Source organism: Myotis lucifugus, unplaced genomic scaffold, assembly GCF_000147115.1.
Source record: "Myotis lucifugus unplaced genomic scaffold, Myoluc2.0 scaffold_203, whole genome shotgun sequence".
Classification (NCBI taxonomy): Eukaryota; Metazoa; Chordata; class Mammalia; order Chiroptera; family Vespertilionidae; genus Myotis; species Myotis lucifugus.
In genome coordinates, this window is record NW_005871251.1 from 1,349,478 (window position 1) to 1,367,142 (window position 17,665).

General features: G+C 43.0%; 1 protein-coding gene across 1 annotated transcript in view; it reads left to right on the plus strand.

Moving 5' to 3' along the window:
• LOC102430540 (myomegalin) overlaps window positions 1-17,665 on the plus strand; it is a 139,152-nt gene that overhangs the window by 49,742 nt on the left and 71,745 nt on the right. Inside the window, 4 exon segments of the mRNA XM_023761248.1 lie at window positions 8,438-8,514; window positions 11,452-11,575; window positions 11,746-11,921; window positions 13,849-13,966. Coding sequence (XP_023617016.1) covers window positions 8,438-8,514; window positions 11,452-11,575; window positions 11,746-11,921; window positions 13,849-13,966 — 495 coding nt within the window.

Sequence of the window (17,665 nt, forward strand, 5' to 3'; positions counted from 1 at the left end):
TTTTAAAAGAAAAAGAAGAAGAAATTCTTGACAGTAAGAATTGCTTAAGAGTGGGCTCTGGCCTAGCCAGATTGGCTCAGTGGATAGAGCATCAGCCTGTGGACCAAAGGGTCCCCGGGTTTGATTCTGGTCAAGGGCATGTACCTTGGTTGCAGGCTCCTCCCTGGCCCGATCCCTGTTGAGGGTGAAAGCAGGAGGCAACCTATCAATGTGTTTCTCTCACATCGATGTTTCTCTCTGTCTTTCCCTCTCTCTTCCACTCTCTCTAAAAGATCAATGGGAAAAATATCCTCAGATGAGGATTAATCCCCACCCCCCACCCCAAAAAAAGAGTGAGTTATGTTTTATTTTGAACAAATTCACTCATCTGATAAAGATGTAATCATCTTCTATGTATGGGCACTGTGCTAACAACAGTGGGGATACAGTGGTGAGAGAATAGAGGGGTCCTTGTCCTCCTGATACTCATCGTAGTGCCTGAACATAGTTTGAGTAGGCCTGGGATCTGACTCCTCCTCAGTGCCATGCTTGCTACCACTCGTCTCGTTTTGCTTCACTTATAATGAGCTGGAGTCACGTCTGTGTTTTGTTGGTTGCTGAATGCCATCATCCCATGAAACGCTAAGATTCTCCTGTACCACAGGATTAGTGTAATGCAGGGCAGAGCGTTTTCCATGTGATGTACTGAAAGCTAGTGCACCTTTCTCCTAACATCTTATAGAGCAGTGCTGTCCAGTAGAAATACAATGGGAGCCACAGATGAAATGTAGAAATTTCTAGTGGTCATATTAAAAGAAAAGTTTTTAAAAAAGTGAAATTAATGTTAATAATTTATTAACATTTAAAATATTACTTCGACATGAAATGAATATTTAAAAATCGAGAGTGTATATTCTTTCGCTGTGGTTGGCCTTTGCAATCAGTGTATACGGAGTCTTTGAAGTCCTTACAGCATATCTCAGGTTGGACTGGTCACATCTCAGGGGTTCAGTAGCTACATGTGGCCTGTGGCCTCCGCCCTGGATGGCAGAGCTGTAGAACCTACAGTCTTAAGTGCTGTGCCTGGTCCCAAAAAGAAGCTCAGCCTCAGAAGAGCTGACTGACCGGAGGGCCTGGCTGCAGGACACAGCGAGGCTTTCCAGGAGAAGTGGCTTAGATTCCAGTGCGGCGTGTAAGCTTCAGGGTAAGAAAAACCGTCCTGCACTTTGCAGGACACCCATCAGCGGCTCTGTCCTTTTTGAAAAACAAAAGCAAGTGAGCTGAATTTGGGGATAAATGTCAGATCACGTTAGACAACATGGATACTTTTTTAAAAATTTATTTTTATCGATTTCAGAGAGGAAGCGAGAGGGAGAAAGAGATAGAAACATCAATGATGGGAGAGAATCATTGATCGGCTGCCTCCTGCATGCCCGCTACTGGGGATTGAGCCCCAATACCAGGCATGTGCCCTGATTTGGAATCGAACTGTGACCTCCTGGTTCATAGGTCAACGCTCAACCACTGAACCACTCTGACTGGGCAACACAAATCATTTAAAAACCTTTAGTAGGCTGTATGTTTCCTGTGCACCAATTTATCTATAGAAAAATTAATACAGTTGTTATATTTTTTAACTTCATAGTCAATTTCTACTTTGTTTCCAGTTCTAGACCTGCTGCCCCGAGAGAAGCCAGGCAGAGCTCAGGATGGCTCCCTGAGCTCCCCTTCCAGACTAGCTAAGGACACAAGTCATTCTGAGCATCCCTCTCAGCCCCGTGCGTGGGGCTGGGCTCCTGTCTGCACACAGGTGGCCTGGGGATTGCAGGCTCCCGCCTCGCCCCGGCTTTCTCAGGAGGCCTGCACTTTGCTAAATTAAGCCCCGCCAGGCCTATTTGTGGACCCAGAGGCTCCAGCCAAGTGAGAGAGATGCGTCCAGCTACGGAATGTTCTGGGAGGGAGAGAAACACTGAGATCATTGGTATTTATGTACAGTTTCTCACTTGCCAGATCAACAGAGGCTTCAGGGACTCAACCAAGATTTTAACAGAGTGGCCACGGGGGACAGTTGAAGTGCAGAGCAGTGTGGACACCAAAGCAGTGTGTATACGAAGACCTCTGAGCTCAGTCTAACTGAAACAAGCCCCAGACACCTCAATCCCTCCCCCCCACACACTTTGTAATAGACTTTATTTTTAGAGCAATTTTAAGTTCACAGCAAAATTAAGCTAAATATACAGAGATTTCCCATATGCCTCCTGCCCCCCAACACCCACAGCTTCCCCATCATCTTAGTCCAAAAACATCTCATTTTAATTTTCTTGGGTTCCTACAGTTAGTGTTGACTAGAAATAGCTCTCTTTCTTATGACTCATGCATCTTACTACCTGTGGGGAAACTAACATTTCACCAGATTATGTAACCAGACAACCCAGGGGTCTGGGCTGCCTGTCACTACTTGAGCCAATTAAGCAGAAATGGGGTTGAATCATATATGAGCGTTTATTCCAGTAATGCCGGCAGTGTAGGGGAGCAGCAGGTCACCCACAAAAATCTGCTCTGCAGACCCCATAAGCCAGCTGCTTATATTGGGTAGAAGGACGAAGATTATGTGGGAAAGTAGGAATTACAGGCATGGGGAAGTGGGCATGGGATGATCATTACAGGTTACAAGTCATTCCGGCTGGAGGGGATTCTCAGAGGGCAGGTGCCTCCAGGGGCCCCAGCACCAGATTACAGGTGATGGGGCGGGGGTGGTTGTAAAGAACAGGTGCCTCTGGGACTAGATTGTTTCAACCACGAGGTCATAAATCTTTCCATAATGATAGACAGTTCTCCGAACAGGAGGATGGACTGCATTCCGATGTTGCTCCCATATTCCAGGGCGTACAACTCCCAGCCAGGTGAAAATGTGCTTTCTCTAATCAGAAAAGAACAATCATGGTTAACAGAGCATGATTAATATTTCTTATAGTTATAGTTGGTTTCCAATATTCTATTTCTGCCCTAACACCTACTCTGTGTCAGATATTTTCACATTTAATTTTCACAATATTCCTGAAAGGTAGTTATTAGCACTCAAAAAAACAAAAACTTAGGTTAAGCGATTTACCTCTAGAATACAGAGGTTGAACTGTATGGAACTATGTGAAACTGAAAAGTGGCTGAAGATCTGTACTTTCCTGTGATTCAACCTAATGGAATGTGAGCGAGCTAGTACTTCAGTCCTAAAGGCTACACTCTTTGCCTTGTACCGTATGCTGCCCTAAGTACCAGATTCTTTCTTTCCCCTTGGCAGTGTGGTAGTTTCAGACTCATGTCTCTCACCCCCTAAAATATTAGGACTAGGGAGCCAAGAGGAAGGGCAGCCCAAGGTCTGACATATGTTGAGTTGGGTCTAGGCATGTTTCTTTGGAGGCGAAAGCTGGAATTGCATTATGGGCCTCTATTGATTTGTGTATCTGCTGCTACTTACAGCTGCTATGTGTGTGCGTTTCCATACACTATCTGATTCTAGATCCCTTCTGTTTATCACACTCGACTGTAATCATCTGCTTAATTGCCCCCATAGGCTGTAAATTCCCCGAGGACTGTGATTGTGTCTCCTTGTTCTTTCTAGTACCTATTAGAGTACCTTGCACACCCAAAGTTGGTGCTTCATAAATATTTGATCAAAAAAGAAGTAAACAAATGCTACCATCTCACAAGTCACCCTGTCTTCTGCCCAGGGAGCACCCTTTCTCCTTCTTTCTCTCTCTCCCCTGTGTCTGTTCATACACCTGACCTCCTTACCGCCTTCGAACTCATTCACAGCTCAGTGTTTCCTCAGATGTGACTGTGTTTGTCTGCTTGGGCTGGGAAGAGAATGGTATTGTTTTCAGGCCTCTACGAAGGACTGACATGGGTTGGGCTTGAAGGAGAGACCTGAATAGAGAAACTTTGCCATTTGGATGTGGATCCTTGTATTATGTATTGTATGACCTGAAATTTTCCACTTGGGTTTTTTCCATCCCTTTGGGGGCCTGGACATTAAAGCAGGCTCTGGCCGGGAAGTGCCCTGGCCGTGTAGAGTCCTCTGGGTACAGAGACTGTGGACACTGCCCTGCTGTCCTTTCCCTGGCAATGAAGGACGCTTGTCACATGTTGGGGCAACCTAGGTGTCTACTGTGGGGCTTAACTGCGCTAGTAGGAGACAGTGAACTTGGAATCTAGAAAGGCAGAAATTTCACCTCTGAGTAAAGTCTTTCCTGTATCATAGGGTCTAAGGGCTGTTAAAAAACAAAACCAACCCAGTACATTTGAAGATCTCATTTGCTTTATTAAGCGACTCATGAGTCAGGCAGCGTCCTGCCTAGCAACTAGAGGGATGATCCCGGGGTTGTACAAAATGAAAGCTTTTTAGGGGAAGAAGGGGAGGGAAGGGAGCTGATAAAAGGAAAGGACTATTTTTAGACCACTGACATTTTCTTTTGGGAGCTGGGGGACAGCAAGGGTTTTTATCCTGCAGATTGCCTCTTCTCAATATGGGGCATAGTGAGGGCCCATGTGATAGATTACCTCATGGGCGTTGAGCAGAAAATTCCAGACTGGTTGATTAAATTATGTTTCTGGGAGAATTTGAAAGGGCACTTGGGTCAGGTATTAAATCCAGGTTTGGTATCACGGGCTTTAGCACAAGGTTTTTTGTGACTGACTTCATTCACTTAACCTAATGTGTTCAAGGGTCACCCATGCTGTATATATCATTTCTCCTAATGGCCAAATAATATTCCATTGTATGGCTATACCACATTTTATTTATCCACTCATCAGCCAATGGGCGAAATTTTAAAAAGTGACTCTAGAACTTGACAGTGTCAAATATTTATGCTTGAAATGACTGAGCTCCTGAATGGTACTTGTCCATTTTGGATTATATAGCAATTTCTATCTTAAGACCATATTTCCTTACCTACAATGATGTCCACCCTTCTCTTTCTTACCCAGTCAGTCTCCTTGGGTTAGGTTATATCTGAACTCCATTACCAATGATCACCGTTAGCATTTTTAAAAATATATATATTTTATTGATTTTTTACAGAGAGGAAGGGAGAGGGATAGAGAGTTAGAAACATCGATGAGAGAGAAACATCCATCAGCTGCCTCCTGCACACTCCTCACTGGGTATGTGTCTGCAACCAAGGTACATGCCGTTGGCCGGAATCGAACCTGGGACCCTTGAGTCCGCAGGCTGACGCTCTATCCACTGAGCCAAACCGGTTAGGGCACCGTTAGCATTTTTTAATCCATATCTTGGAATTTTGTTCTTCTTCCCTCAACTGGATTGCAAGCATCCTGAGTATAAGAAATACATATTAGACATCGTCATTATTCCCCACAGGGTCTCTAAAATCCTTTTACACTAAGAGCGTTGCTAAATGTGCAGGACAAGGGCCTGCAAGAGTCAGAGCTGACCCATTCACACGGCTGGCTGTGATCACACGTCTTCAATTTGAACATCTCTCCCCAACTCCTAGAAATGTGGAATATCTATGGGAGGCAGTATGTAAACTCTTGACCTCCTTAATATAATGGGTAATGACGCTTCTGGTCTAATGCTGAAAAGATTGATACATTTTGCTTTAAGAGCTTTTTTTTTTTTTAATTGGCCAGATAAAGCCATTTCTCTTTTTTTAAAAAGGGGGTAGGTTGTTTTTTTAGGATTTGCTGTGCCATGGCTTCTACTGGGACATAAATTTGAAACTCTTCTAATTTTTAAAAGTTAGAACCATATTTTGGATTATATAAGCGAAGATCAATGAACAGAGTTAACACCGAAGCCTTGAAAAGGAGTCAGGTAATTGGTTGCTGCTGGCTGCTCTTAACCCAATTCTGTGCTGAACTTTGCAGTAAAAATCAGGGTGGGAATCGATTCAGCGGAATCCCATGTTTCACGTGGATTGCTGTGAAGGCTCTGGTCAAGTCATGTTCCCAGAAACAAAACAAGCTACCAACATAGAGAAAGTCTGATTAAACTCTGTGTAACTAGGCAGTGATTTTTCTGCAAAAATAGGTTGTAGAGGGGCTAGACCTTAACACTTTAAATTGGAATGTACTTGTATTTCCGTGTGGTAAGATTTTGTATCACCTGTGAAATGACTTTGATCTGCTGGAATCATTGATCATAAGATTTCAGATCTAATCTGTGATGCTGAAGCTATTTCAGCAGTTCTGTGTGAGACATAATTTCACCGTCTGTTTGATTGAACAGACATAATACTAAGGTCTAGAGAAGTAATATATTCTTTTTTAAAAAAATATATTTTATTGATTTTTTTACAGAGAGGAAGGGAGAGGGATAGAGAGTTAGAAACATCGATGAGCGAGAAACATCAATCAGCTGCCTCCTGCACGCCCCCTACTGGGGATGTACATGCCCTTGACCGGAATCGAACCTGGGACCCTTGCGTCCGAAGGCCAACGCTCTATCCACTGAGCCAAACTGGTTAGGGCAGAGAAGTAATCTATTCTTTTTATTGTTCCTCATTTATTTTTTGCTTTCCCTCCTTTTCAATTCTCTTTTCTACTTAACTTAGAAGGATAAAGCTAACATGAAGAATGTGCGGATTGGATATGTATTTGTGTGCAGGGTCTGGGATAGCTCACCTTCGGTGTAATCATTTTTTTTTCTTTCTATGACATAATACTAGTTTAAAATGTGGTTATGGCTGAGAACTTTAACTCCCCTAGTCAGACAGGGTAAATTGGTTTCATAGTTGATCATAGGTAATATTTCTTGAATGCTTACTGCACGCCAGGCACCATGCGTGTGCTTTTTGCGCATTATTTCACTTAGTCTTCCGAATATCGTTATGAGCGAGGAACCATTACGATCCCCCCTTGATCGATGAGGAGGTCGGGGCTCTTAGAGAGGGCAGGTGACTTGCCAGGCCCTCTTCTCACCTGCAGGGCCTATGCTCTCGGCCACTCTCCTTACTGCCTCCACATCTTTCAAGAATGCCCAAATGCGGCACATTCCCTAATTTTATAGCTCACCACATTCCACTAAGTCAGGGGAGATTGGCAGTGTGTCCTGGCCTGGTCTCTGAAATGCTGGAGTGGAATGCTGGATTCGGTTATTGCTTTATCTTCAAGAGGAACCCTTCTGGGTTTCAGTTTCCTTATTTTTAAAATGCGGGACCATCCTATACCACTGAGAAAACGGAGGCTCATGTGATGAAGCCCATAGCATAGTATTAATAAAACTCCTCCTGCTTCATACTGTGGAATGGATTTCATCAGGGAAGGAACGGATTCGTTTCTGTGCACTCAGCTCGAAGCCTGAATAAAGTCCATCCTGAACTAAAATGCAGAGACCCCTCCATCGGTTCACCCACAAACCTGCTCCTCTTTCTGTGCCCTGGTTTAGTCATTAACACGCGTTGCCACCCACTGGCTAGAAACCTCAGCGTTGGCTCTGCTCCTCCCTCTGGTCTAATCGAGTCTCTCACTCATCCGCGAGCCCTGTGGAGTCTACCTCTGAGAGGTCTTTTGAGTCTTCCTCCCTGTGCTTCGCTGGCTCAGACAGTCCCCACCTGTTCTGGTCAGTTGCCTCTTGGCTCATCATCTTCTTCACGCCTACCTACCGTGAATTCCTTCCTCAGCACAGAGCTGGCCGGGGCCCTATTTTGCCTGCAGCTCCCTAGTGAGTTCTTATTCTCTACTGATTACTATTCAGCCTTCTTAGCATGGCGTTCACAAACTGGTTGTAAACTGATTTCTGTACCGATTTTCCACTCCTCACCATACACCAGGCCACTTCCCCTGCCCTGGGCACTTCATGGACAAGCTCTCACCAAATCCTTGTCCATATTTGACTTGGGATGCTTTTATTTCCTTCTTCTGTTTGTGCAAAATCTGACTTGTTGCTGCCTCACCTCAATACAGATGAAGTGTTCTCTTCATACATTTGCCATCAGAATCTCCTGTCACCTTAAGCAAATGCAATTTTATAAAAGTTCAATTTTATCGTAAAGGCAGAGTATTGTTTTCAGAAATGCTCATCACACACAATTTCTTTAAATAATTAAATTCCTAGGTATACTTAAAATTCAGTCCTATATACAGCACGTTGGTTTACAGGAACACACCTGTGTTGGTAAGAAAAAACTTATTGTAATATACACTCTGTCTGTCAGTGCATTAAAGAGCGAACAGGCTTGGGCAGTGCTCAGCACCAGGGGCCTTGAGGGACAGATGAGGAGGATGGTTAAGTAGCCCTGGGGAAGTCCTGAGGCCTACAGTCCGGTGGTCATTGGCTAGGTTACTGACCATCTGAATCCACAGCTGTGTCAAGGGCCAGGAAGAGGGCTGAGTTGAGATGACAAGTGGAGGACCGAGGCAAGTTCAAGTAGGAACCTGGTTCCAGGGTAGAGGGTCTGCGTCAGGTAGTGATGATTCATGCCTGTGTGCTTTTCAGAACATCGAGCTGAAGGTTGAAGTGGAGAGCCTGAAACGAGAACTCCAGGACAAGAAACAGCATCTGGATAAAACTTGGTGAGTTGTAGTTTGCACTAGATGAGTTCTGGTCCCTTCCAGAGTCTGGCTCACTAACCCGAGAATAATAGGTTTGGAACCAAATTCCTTACCCTGAACTCTGGCATCTGGATGCCATGTCTAATTCAGGGCTCTGTTACTAAGTCTGACAGACCTTGCCATAGATGGATAAATTCACCAGACCTAAGTTTATAAACTTCCTATTCAATAATCTACTGATATAACACCAAGGGCTGGCATAGAGATTGGGGGAAATGGGCACGCTCATATACTGCTGACGAGAGTGTGAATTGTGGTATGTGGCACTACCTAAGTAAAACCCAAGTAAAAAAATAAGCATTTCCTCTGATCAAATAATCCTTAAAAGGAATCTATTCCTTACACATAAGAACACGAATATGAAAGGATAAATGTATAAAGATAATTCCTGAATCATTTGTAATAGCAAAAACCTAGGATCAACTATGCATCAATAGAGCAATGGTTGAAGGCATTTTGATCTACCCATACTGTGGAATATTATGCAGTCATTAAAAAGCATGAGTTAGCTCTATCCTGGTGGGAAGTCCCTGACAGACTAAGTAAGGGGGAAAAGTGCTGAGTGATGTTTCTAGTGTCAGCCCCTTTGAGTAAAGGCAAACAGTGCTCTCTTTGTGTATATGTGTTTGATGCTGCATAGGAAGAAAACTGGAGAATTTCATATCGAATCCTTTAATGTGCTTATATCAAGGGAGTGAGATTGGAGTTTGTGATGGGAAGAAGACTTGATTTTTCCTTTATATAATTTTGTGTTGTTAAAATAGTTATTTTTATAATTTATAGTTTTTATAATTTAAAAACTGAGTTTTAAATGATAAGTGTTATTAAAATTGCCATTAAAAATAATTTTCAGATTGTATCCTGTGATCGGTTTACATTCAATCTGACCTGTCAATCTTTCTATTGCTACTTCTCTTGACATTTAGGATGACTAGTCTAGCAAGGTCAGAATACTCAAAACTAGACTCAATAATACACAATATACTGGTGTATTAAACACTTACTAAAGCACTAAGTGAGCTGATAGCTTTTAGGAAAACATATAAAATAACAATTGAGTGATAGATTTTGAGATTTGTGTAATGCTTTAAAATTTTTTTATGTCATTTCAGCTTTTCATTAGGTGGCATTATCTATTTTTAGGAATGAAAAAAGTAAGGTACAGGGTATTAAAGTCTTGTCAAATGAGTGGCAGAACCCACATCTTCTGGCATCAATTCAGCGCCTCTGACTTTACAACAGCTGTGGCCTCTTCAATCAGGAATTCCTGGCCAACTGAGCTACTCAGAAAATGTATAACTTCCATTCTCAAGATATTATAGTTAGCTTTTGCCTATTGCATTTATCAAAGAATATGGAATCAAAGTAAAAGTTGACGATTTCTGAAGTCTACCTATTTAGGGGTCTTTCTACTTAGGGTTATTCTTTTGACTTGTGTCCCTTGTACAACTAAGACCCTTCTATCCCCCAACGACTCAAGTTACATAAAGCCTCTGGATGGTAGTGAGTAGTGTCCACCAGTAACTAAGGGATCCTTTCATCTTTAGGAAAGCTCCCTTTGGTCTCCATGGACACAGCCTTCTGGGTCAAATATTAAAGTACCACTCGGCTTGGGTAGAGTAGCTTTGATTTATGAAGGTACAATGTTGCTCTCTGCTCTGAGAACAAGAAGGTGGTCCATGGTTCTCAACAAATGACTTAAAGCAGGAATAAAACCAAACCGGAATTAAGATCATTCAGCACCTGATATTGCCCCCAAATTTCTAATCCTCAGACATCCACGGGCAGCTGTTGTTAGCTAAAAATAAGCTGGTGACACCTGACCCACTTTAGCGCCTGGACATTCATTCCTAAGGACGTCAGAGGAGCAAAGCTAGGCCAGAACCCCGAGCCTCCGTAGATTAAATGTCTGCTCTCTGCAGGGAGAACTGGGTGGGACTCTGGCCAGGTAGCCCAGATGCAGGGCAGGTATTTAGGAGTTACTGGCTATAAAGGAGGAGAGCATTTCTGTGGCTGTCCAAATGGGTATTCTGTCCCAAGCAGTGGAAGGAACACTTTCTATTCAAATAGCAAGAAAGGCAGGGAACTAGCAAAGCACTCTGGGAGGATAAGCCTGAATGGAAGAGTCCCTGGACAGAAGATAGTGGACATGGATGCTGAGTTCTGAACAGTTTGATGGCGACTCACCTTCCAAATGAAAGATCCCCCCAGGAAGCTATAGGAATAATGAAGCCTCTAGGCCAGTGATGGCGAACCTTTTGAGCTCGGCGTGTCAGCATTTTGAAAAACCCTAACTTAACTCTGGTGCCGTGTCACATATAGAAATTTTTTTATATTTGCAACCATAGTAAAACAAAGACTTATATTTTTGATATTTATTTTATATATTTGAATGCCATTTAACAAAGAAAAATCAACCAAAAAAAATGAGATTGTGTGTCACTTCTGACACGCGTGTCATGGGTTCGCCATCACTGCTCTAGGGCAGGGATGGGGGAGGTCCGGCTCGCGGGCTGTAGAAGGCCCTCGAAATCATCTGGTCTGGCCCTGCCAAGGCATTAGTGGTGAGTTAATTAAATGTTTGACCAAATATAGCAGGCTAATGTTTAAGTTGATAATTTTGTATGGCCCACGAATGATGTTATACATATCCAAATGGCGCTTGGCAGAAAAAAAAGGTTCCCCACCCCTGCTCCAGGGAGTCAAGTGTATTCTGATGGACAAGCAACAAACACGTTAGAGTTCCTGGAAAGGTTGGAAAAAGCAGTTCTGAAATTAGTTGCCGAGGGAAAAAGCCTTCATTCTTCTCCTCCTTCATCGTTGTGTGAAACAACCGACATGGGTTCACAAGCTAAATTATATGACTGGCTCTGACTGGCCCGTGCTGTGCGGTTTCAGTGCCGATGCGGAGACTCTCAGCAGCCACAATGAGGCTGAGCTCCGGCGCCAGGTTGAGGAGCGACAGCAGGAGACGCAGCATGTCTACGAGCTCCTGGAGAACAAGATCCAGCTTCTGCAGGAGGTAAGCAGGGGCCCAGGGCCAGGCTCCCTGCCCTGTTCCCTACTGCTCTGCCCCTGCATTCACCTTTCCTCCCCTCTCTCGCTTCCCAAACGCATGGAGTGTCCCCGTGTTTTAGGGCTCTTAACCTCTGTGGGGACTTCGCAGTCTCTCAGTTTTTGTTCTTTTTGCAGGAATCCAGGCTAGCAAAGAATGAAGCTGCGCGGATGGCAGCTCTGGTGGAAGCAGAGAAAGAGTGTAACCTGGAGCTCTCGGAGAAACTGAAGGGAGTCACCAAGGACAGGGAAGATGTACCAGGAGACCGGGTCAAGCCTGACCAGCACACGGAGGCCCTGGCCCAGAGGGACAAGTAGGTGCCTTTGGTGCTGTATTTGTCACCTGCCTTTTGCCTGTTCTCCAGGTTCTGAGTCACAAAGCAGCTGCACTGTTCCCTTTTAAGGACTTACAGTGTCCATTTGTAAGACTCGGTGGCTCCCACAACCAAAGGTTTTCTTTTTAGGGTTGCGTCTTCGATGGTATTCATGAAAAGAACTCATTTGTTGGCAATCGGGAGCCTTGTGTAGGTATAAATAGAACAAGGGTCACACGGTGGCAAACGAGAGATGTGGATTTACTTATTGTACAGACATTTACTGAGCACCTGCTACATTCCAGACACTGGGCTAAGCACTAAGGTTACAGATAAAAAGACCCAGCTCTCTTATCATGTTGCACAGTCTTAATAAGTTCTCTGATAGAAGTAACATGGAATTCTTGGGGGCCATGGAGGATTGTCATCTCTTCCAGACTAAAGGTTTCTTAGAGGAGCTGAGATCTGAGCTGAGTTTTGAAGAATGGATAGAAGTTAGAAGAAAACATAGGAAGTGGGGGGAAGAGAAATGTTCTGTGCGAAGGAGAAACTGGAGGGGAGACAGAGGGAAGGGCGTATTTCAAGGCCTGCGCATGGTTCTACGTAACTAGAGCAGAGGGTCTGGGGAAGACTAGGGAGAGGTAAGCTGTGCTCACAGTAGGGGTCTGATTGTGCCAGCTTTGTGTGCCATAATAAGGAACTTGAATTTGTTTCTAAAGGTAACTGGGCAGTTGTTAAGGCCACTACTGTCCAGGTTACTACGGCAAAACTTCTAACTATTCTCTTCACTTCTGGTCCTGCCCCTCTACTGTCCATTCCTATCTAATAATTCAGAGCTGTTTTGAAGTGGAGAATTCAACATTATCAGAGAAACAGCAAGATATGCCTTGTGTGTTGTAGATAAGGAATAACTGTTTATTTGAACCCATGGTTTGTATATTTCAACACAGCCTTCGGTCTTTTAACTTAATCCTAGTCTGAATGTCCAGCCTCTTCTCCAGCCATTGTCTCTTTCCCCCCAGCCTTTCCCCCTTCTTTCTACCAATGACTCTTCCCCAAATATAACTTGTGTCTTCATACTTTCATTCCTCTGTTCAAGCTCTCCTTCTGAACCTGTAAATAACCCAGTCTTCAAAAATCTCTTCTCCTGAGCTTTCCCCAGACTCTTTCCAGTCAAATTAATCATTTAAAAAAAAAATCTGTCTTCCTGTAGCTCCATGGCAGCACCCAATGTACTACAAGGTACACATACACCTGTGGTATGGGAGCACTTACTACATTCTATGACTATTATTTGTTTCTATTGCTGTCTCTGCACTCCCCAAACTCTTGGCACACACACTAAAAGAATTAATGTTTTCACAGAAAAGAGATTGTGTCTTTTCCAAACTTATATTCCCAGTACTTGGTAGAGTGCATTGAGTATACATAATGGCTATCTAAGAATTGTTTCTTGAGTGAAACAATAGCAACCCAAGAAACTATAACTTCAGGGCCCTTATTTCCAGTTACAGTGGGGCCTTGACTTACGAGTTTAATTCGTTCTGAGACCGAGCTCGTTAAGGAGCTTGTTAACTCAAATTACTCTATCAACTCAATGCAAAAAATCGCCGGAGAGACAGCTGGTATCTCAAAAAACTCGTTAGTCGGGACACTCGTAAGTCAAGACCCCACTGTACATACCTATGGTCTATAGATCCATAGATCGGCTTCAGGAGGCCCGTAAACCTAGTGACAATATAAGCAAATTGTGTAAATGTTTGGGGGCTGAAGCAGAGCATACATGGCTTTCTGAAGAAAAGAATCAAAGAGTTCAATGACCCCCAAAGCTAAAAACCTCCTGTATTGAACCATGCTCTCTTTGGAGTGGGCTGAAGGTAGTAATAGTATCATGAACATAATTGTTCTTAATTTTTCTTCAATCCAGACAAATTGAAGAACTGAGTCAGAGCCTGGCTGCCCAGGAGAAGCTTGTAGAACAGCTCTCTCAAGAGAAACAACAGCTGCTACATCTGCTGGAGGAGCCAACTAGCATGGAAGTGCAGGTGAGGTTTGGGCTGTACTTCCGGAGGCACTCGCCTCGTGCTTTCATGAGTCCTGCTTTCTTATATCTAAATGTACTAGCTATCTATTGCTGTGTAGCAAGTTACTACATACTTAGTGGTTTGAAACCATAGACATTTATTATCCCACAGTTTCTGTAGGTCAGAAGTCCAGGAATGGCTTGGCTGGTTTCTCTGCTCAGGGTCTCCCAAGTCTGAAATCAAAGTCTCAGCTGGGCTGTTCTCTTCTGGAGGCTCACTCAAGAACTGATACATGACCAAGCTCCCTCAGGTTGTTGGGACAATTTTTTTAAAAAAGATATATATTTTATTGATTTTTTTACAGAGAGGAAGGGAGAGGGATAGAGAGTTAGAAACATCGATCAGCTGCCTCCTGCACACCCCCTACTGGGGATGTGCCCACAACCAAAGTACTTGCCCTTGACCGGAATCGAACCTGGGACCCTTCAGTCCGCAGGCCGATGCTCTATCCACTGAGCCAAACCAGTCAGGGCAGAACAATTTTTTTTTATCCTCACCTGAAGATATATTTTGATTGATTGATTGATTGATTGATAGAGAACATCAATGCGAGAGAGAAACATCAGTCGGTTGCCTCTTGTACATGCCCCAGCTAGTGATGGAACCCACAAGCTAGGTATGTACTCTGACCAGGAATCGAACCGGAAACCTTTTGGTGTATGGGATGACACTCCAACCAACTGAGCCACCCGGCCAGGGCAAGTCTCTTGGATTTTAATGAGGGACGCAAGGTGGTATGAAAGAATGAGCTCAGGTTTTGGAATTTGAATCTGAGTGTCAACACTTGTTTTATGTATAGTCTTGGGCACGTTACATAAACCCTCCAAGTGGTTTCCTCCTCTGTAAAATAGGCATTAAAATACCTCATGTTCGCTATTTGTACGGATTAGAAATAACATGTATGAGATGTCTAGGGTATGACTTACAACATGGTAACTACTATCATCACTATCCCTATTAACAACCTGAAAGAGTAAGGCTGTTCCTAAAATGAGTAGCAGTTACGGAGACATAGTCAGTCAGTCAGATATTGCAAATCTCACTCACATTGCAACTGTCTTCGTTTTATAACAAGGACAAAATTAATAAATATAGCTGTTGTTTATTAGTGAGATTAATGGTCATAATTCTCCCTTCAGACCTGTTAGCCTTGCACATAAAAAAAATATTTTATAGACAAAAACTGAACTCAGAGTTGTCAATTTGAGTTATTGCTCCTCAGGTGGACCACATTGGAGTATGAATGGTTCAGAGCAAATTCATCACAATGATAATTATCTCCCACTTTAATCTCTTAGACAAAAAGAAGTATTGAAGCACTTTCTGTAATATCTTGGGAACATTTAATCACTCAAATGGTTGTTATTAAAATATAAAATATATCCCAAGTGTAATTTAAAATATTTATCAATGAATATTCAACAACTTTTCTGTAGTAATGAAATCACATATTGTACCATTTTCTATGTACCAGGTGTGGCTCTAAATATCTTATACATTAACTCAAATTAACACGTCTGAAAACAACCCTGTGAAGTATATTGACATAGGAGGCATAAAAAGAGAGTAATTTATAATAAAATAATGTTTTTTTAACATGTAAGTTCTTGAGCACAATTATATTAAAAAGACAAAGAAATAGGTGCTTATAACTCTAACAGAAAGCACTGTGATTATCACAGCTTCAAATGCAGTCTGCCTTTATAAGTGATGTTATAACATGCAGGCATGTTCTGTTGGCACTTCAGAAATGGCAAGTGGCAATGCTGTTAGTAATGAGTTAGTGGTGATGCCAACATGATAATGAGCCAACGGTGATGCCAAAACTCTTGGTAAGTTTCCAAATGAAACAAAACCAGTTCTCTCCTAATTTACACAGCAGTTCAACTCATGCAAAATTTAGTGTATATTAGTATGTCCATATATACAGTAGAATTAAGTCCTCAGTTCAGATGTTTATGTAAACAGTTTTATTACTTCCATCAGTGTCCCGTGGAAGATTTGAAAGTCATTCAAATGTCATGCTTTGTCCATTGCAAGTTATGTAGCACCCTCTGTCCCACTCATTATTGGGATGACAATGGAAACAAGAAACACCCCCATGAATTTGCAGAATTCACCAACGGAGATTGTACAGTTGCTCAGTAGAACCATGGCCTAAGGGGTCCTATCTTCCAAAGGGTTAATAGTCCAATAAAAGATTGGCATGTAAAGAATTAAAATACAGGATGATAAATAAAGACATAGAAATATATGCGCAATGCTAAAGGGACCCATCAATTACAGGGAATAAGTCAGAGAAAGCCTCACCTGGAAGTCCCCCTTGACCCGGCCTTAAAGATTGAGTACACCCGACATAAAATTGGAGAATGCATTCTAAGCAAGGGGAACAATATATGCATAGTGAAGGAATTGTGAGGAATTGGTATTACCAAATATATATGGTAAATGTTGGAGAGTGAAATACATAGCTGGAACGTCCCACAAATGTCACGCTAAGGACTTCATGTTGTAGGCAACTGAGGATTTTTTAAAAATTAAGGGGAATAAAAGCATCTGATGTATTTTAGGAAGATAATCCTGGTAGTTGTTTAGACTGATTGAGCAGATATTTGATGTCATGCCTCGAGGTAGTACATTGTGGTTTGACACAGCTAATAACTGGCTTCATCTATTCCATTCTGTGAATTGGACAGAGGCATAAAGATGATGATACAACCAGTTATGAAGCGCTTTGTCTCCCCCCTCTGTATGCAGTAGTGTGTGGCAACGCTTGCTATTTGTGACACCGGAAGGCTTTGCTCTGGGTGTCCCCCCGTATCTGCAAATAGTAGCTGCGTTTTAGTTTCTGCAAATAAGACGCACGGCTTTGATACAGATTAGTCGACTCAACTGATTTTATTATCCCTCTGTTTCCCTTTTCCATTCTACCAAAACATCGCACAGCATCTACTGCAGCTGGAGTGTGCTTGCACAATACTTCTGAGCTTCTATTAGATAATTAACTTCATAGAACAACAACAAAAATGCCCTAAGCTTAACATGCCACCGATTGACAATACTGCGTTGGCCTCCCGTCCTCTGTATCCACTCGGGTCGCTAGCATGCTGTGATCGGGGTGCTTGGGAGCTGTTCGAGGTGGCTGTCCCCCTTTTCACTAGGGAGTCAGAGAACCGAATGGAGCGAAGTTTACAAAGCATCTCTCTCTTCCTTGGTGAAGGCGTCCTCAGCGTTGCAGGGGAAAGCTGGCAGTGGCCCCGGTGACGGATATTATTCCCTTCACAGAATGGCAGGAGCTTCATCTCAAAGAACCTTTTAAATGAAACCACTCCTGGAGGGTGTGCAGGCAGGGGAAACGATGTGCCTGCAAAGGACAGTCTAGAGCAGCGGTTCTCAACCTGTGGGTCGCGACCCCTTTGGGGGTTGAACGACCCTTTCACAGGGGCCGCCTAAGACCATCGGAAAACACATATATAATTACATATTGTTTTTGTGATTAGTCACTATGCTTTAGTTATGTTCAATTTGTAACAATGAAAATACATCCTGCATATCAGATATTTACATGACGATTCATAACAGTAGCAAAATTACAGTTATGAAGTAGCAACGAAAATAATTTTATGGTTGGGGGTCACCACAACATGAGAAACTGTATAA